General features: G+C 39.3%; 1 protein-coding gene across 1 annotated transcript in view; it reads left to right on the forward strand.

Moving 5' to 3' along the window:
• Ndufs1 (NADH:ubiquinone oxidoreductase core subunit S1) overlaps positions 1 to 1,520 on the forward strand; it is a 34,638-nt gene extending 33,118 nt beyond the window's left edge. Inside the window, exon 17 of the mRNA XM_004626640.3 lies at positions 1,171 to 1,520. Coding sequence (XP_004626697.1) covers positions 1,171 to 1,262 — 92 coding nt within the window. The 3' untranslated portion in view covers positions 1,263 to 1,520. The remainder of the gene's footprint in view (positions 1 to 1,170) is intronic.
• Positions 1,521 to 4,235: the final 2,715 nt, after the last annotated feature.

The raw sequence follows: 4,235 nt of genomic DNA on the forward strand, positions 1-4,235 counted from the left end.
ACAAAATAAAAATAAAATAAAATAAAGAAAAAAAATATAATACACATATACACACACAAATATATAATGCACATACCATAAGATTTAGCCAAGTTTGAAATTCAGTGAATTTTGGTATATAAACTATTTGTAGTTTTTTTTGTTTCAATAATGGCATTAACAGTTGGGCATGGTGGTGCACACCTGTAATCCCAGCACTTGGGAGCCTGTGACAGGAGGACTAGTTCAAGTTTGAGGCCAGCCTGGGCTACAAAGTGAGTTCAAGGCCAACCTGAACTGTCTCTTGAGACCCTGTCTCAAAAAGACAAAAATAGTAATAATGGTATTAGGTGCCAGGAATGGTGGTGTATGCCTATAATCCCCACACTTGGGAGACTACCACAGGAAGACTAGGTTTGAGCCTAGCCTGGGCCATTTGGTAAGAGCCTGTCTGGCAAAGAGAGGGGAGAGAGGAAGGGAGATGGTATTATACACATTTCTTCTTATATTTTAAGACATATATATATATATATATATATATATATATAATGTATAAATATTTTGTTTTTTGGTTTTGTGCCAGGGTCTTACTGTGTGGTTCATGAAGCCTGTGAATTCACTTTGTAATCCAGGCTATCCTCAAACTTGCAGCAGGCAGTCCTGCCTCAGCTTCCTGAGTGCTGAGATTACATGAATGCATCACCACGCCCAGCAAGACTCCTATAATTTTTTAATGGTTGCATACTGGTGGGTTCTCTAGCTATTATTCCTACGGGTAGTTATTAAAAGCATTTAGCCAATAAAAGGCTTATCTTACAACTGTTACCTATAATTAACATGTGACTGTGTAGAGCCTTACAAGGCTTTTCATTATTGCTGAATATGTCCAGTGTTGAAGCTATACTATCTAGCTGGCTGTGGTGGCATACTCCTATAATCCCAGGACTTGGGAGATTAAGGCAAGAGAATGGGAAGTTCAAGGTCTGCATGGGCCACATAATGAAACTGTCTTAAAAAAAAAAAAATTTTTTTTCTGTGTCCTTTTTAAGAAGTCATATTTGGGCCAGGGATATCGCTCAGTGGCTCAGCTCAGCCTGTCTAACAGTTGCAAGGCCCTGCACCAAAAAAAAAAAAAAAAAAAAAAAAAAGAAGTTATATTTAATAAAATGCATATTTCTCACTGTCTTTCAGATTCCATCAGCAGAGCTTCACAGACAATGGCCAAGTGTGTCAAGGCTGTCACAGAGGGTGCCCAGGCAGTGGAGGAGCCGTCCATATGCTAAGGCAGCTACCAGTCTGACTTTGCTGCAGATAGTAATGGACATGTACAGTGAAGAAATTACTTAGACATTTAATTCTTTAAATAAATATGAAGACAGTAATATTTAAAGTTATACCATGCTTATCTGAAAGTGGTATTTCAGGTATCAAACAGGTTAGCAATTTCAGGTTAATATGTTGTGTGTGTTAACTACACATTTGCTGTTTCATGTAAAAGCATCAGCAATCTTTGACAAATACAAAGAATATCTTTAAACTGAGTTTTTATTTTCGTAGATCATTTATGTTTATAAAATGAACAAAATCCAAGACTTTCCATTAAGTACCCCATTTTTCTAGTGCTCAAAAAAAGTAAACAGGCTTTGGTAAATGGAAAAAAATACGTAAATTTATAATCTGATCTGTATCTTGAACAGTTTTACTCATCATAATAATACCTAATAGTCACTCATTTTTTTCTGTGTGCTAACACTCAGGTTTTACACATTCGTTTCTTTGGCTTTTTCTGCAGTTTAATGAGATAGTAGTAGTATCTCGTTTACAGATGGGAGAAACTAGAGCCCAAGGATATTAAGCCGATTTCCAAAAAGGTACACAGCAAGCCATAAACACAGGCTTAGTTATCTTCCTCCAAGCCACTGCTGACTGCTGTATAAGTTCCTTCCTGCTAAAACATATTTGGAGGCCGGGCATTGTGTTACATATCTGTAATCCCACCACTTCGGAGGCTGAGGCAGGAGCACCCTTGCAATTTTAAGACCAGCCTGGGCTACAAATTGAGCTCAAGGCCAGCCTCAGCCACATAATGAAACCCTGTCTCAAAAAGACAAAAAAAGGGCAGGTTATTACTTCTAAGAGCTAGTATGGAAGAGTTTAATGGTTTATGTGTTCTTCTATTTTCTCTTAAATAGCTCTCTATAATATCTGGTGATTTGTGTGATATTTTTCTTTGTATAATAGATTCTACACATACACACCCTTGAAATGAAGATGGTCTCACGTGATACGATTTGCATCATCATTATTATCTTTTTATGTCCTGGGCCTTAGATGTGCTAAGCAGGTGCTCTGCCACTTAGCAGTACCGCCAAACCTGTTAATGTTCTCTGTATCTGTAGTGGTAAGCCAACTAAATTATTCCAATAATGGAAGAGAAGTTACCAATTTTCATTTGTCAAAACTAAAAAGGGGGCCTGCCCCTTAGCTCAGTTCTTTAAGGGGCTGTTTCAACCAAGCAGTCAGGCTCAGGTTGCTGTGGTTCGATCCCCACAACTCAAGCCAGCCAAACCTGCCCTGAAGGGTTTAAAAAAAAAAAACAAAACTAAAAAGACTTAAAACTTTCAGCTAACATAGGAGATAATCCAAAGGTAGTTGTTTGCTTTTGCAGTATTGGGGAATTAATCTGTACATGTACTAGGCAAGTGATCCACCACTGAGCTATATTTTCAGCCCTTTTTATTTTATTTTTTATCTTAACTTTTATTTTTTACCAGGGGTAGAACTTAGGACTTTGCACTTTCCAGGTAGGTGCTTATGCCACTCAGCTATCCCCCAGGCCCTATTTTTTATCTTGAAAGTCTCACCAAGTTGCCTGCACTCATCTTGAATGTGAGATGCTCCTGCCTCAACTTCTCAGATAGCTGGTGTTACATGTGTACACTATCACATCTGGCAAGTTTTTTAAGTCAGTGTTCAAATCCTTTTGTTTTGTAATCTTTATTCCTTTATGCTTTCATTAAAAATGTAGTTAACCATAGGGTGTCGTTTTCCTTATATAACAAAGGATAAGGTGTTTAGTCAATATCTTTATCTTTAAAAATTTTGTAAGGCCAGGCATGATGGCACATGTCTAGAATCCCAACACACAAGAGGTTGAGGCAAGAGGATCATAGTTTGAGGCCACCCTAAGCTACAGAGTGAATTTTTATACCAGTCTTTTTTTTTTTTCCCCCGGCAGAACCGGGGATTGAACTCAGGCCCTTGCACTTGCCAGGCAAGCACTTATTCTACTGAGCTATCTCCTCAGGCTCCTAGCATAACTTACATAGCAAGACCCTATATCAAAAAGCAAAACAAAACAAATCCATTCTATAGGGTTGGGGATATACCTCTGTGTGGAGGCCTGGGGAAATAGCTCAGGAGAATAAGCACTTGCCTGGCAAGCACAAGGTCATGAGTTCAATCCCTGATACTGGAAAAAAAGAAAAAGAATATACCTCTGTACTTAGCATGTGTGAGGTCCTAGGTTCAATCATTAGCACAGGGGGCCGGGGAGATGGCTCAGTGGAATAAGTGCTTCCCTGGCAAGCGCAAGGGCCTGAGTTCAATCCCCAGTTCCACCAAAAAAAAAAAAAGGTAATCATTAGCACACACGCACAAAAAGAATTATGCAGAACCTCTCAACAGTGTTGGAAAGTTTAGTGATAGGTCATAAAGCTGTATATTTTCCTAAGCTGTATATTTTCCTTAGGGCTGGGGTGTAGCTCAGTGGTAAAGAATGTTTTTTCAGTATGTGTGAGACCCTGGGTTCAGTTCCTGGTACCAAAAGCCAAAACAATAAAAATTTGTTGGGCTGGGAAGATAGCTCAGTGGTCTAAAGCACCTGCTTAGGTAAGCACTGTAGTTCAATCCCCGGCACCACTTGCCCCACCAGCCCCTAAGGTGGGCTGAGTGGGGGAAAAAAAAAAATTATCAAGCAATCACCTTTGTTTGAGACAGGATTTTGCCACATAGTTCAGGCTGACATTAAACTCACTGTATAGCTCAGGTTGGCCTTGAATTCAGTGATGGAGTGCTGGGATTATAGGTGTGTGACAGCAAGCCTGGCACTGATTAGCTTTTTCAGCAATCATTCAGTAATGCAACATGAAGTAGTGTACTGTTTCAAGTACTTTGTTCAAGGCTGGAGGGGAGCTTAGTGGTTAGTATTTATGAGGCCCTAGGTTCAGTTCCTGGTACAAACAGCAAACACAAAA

Source organism: Octodon degus, unplaced genomic scaffold (assembly GCF_000260255.1).
Source record: "Octodon degus isolate 3935 unplaced genomic scaffold, OctDeg1.0 scaffold00016, whole genome shotgun sequence".
NCBI classification, from domain to species: domain Eukaryota; kingdom Metazoa; phylum Chordata; class Mammalia; order Rodentia; family Octodontidae; genus Octodon; species Octodon degus.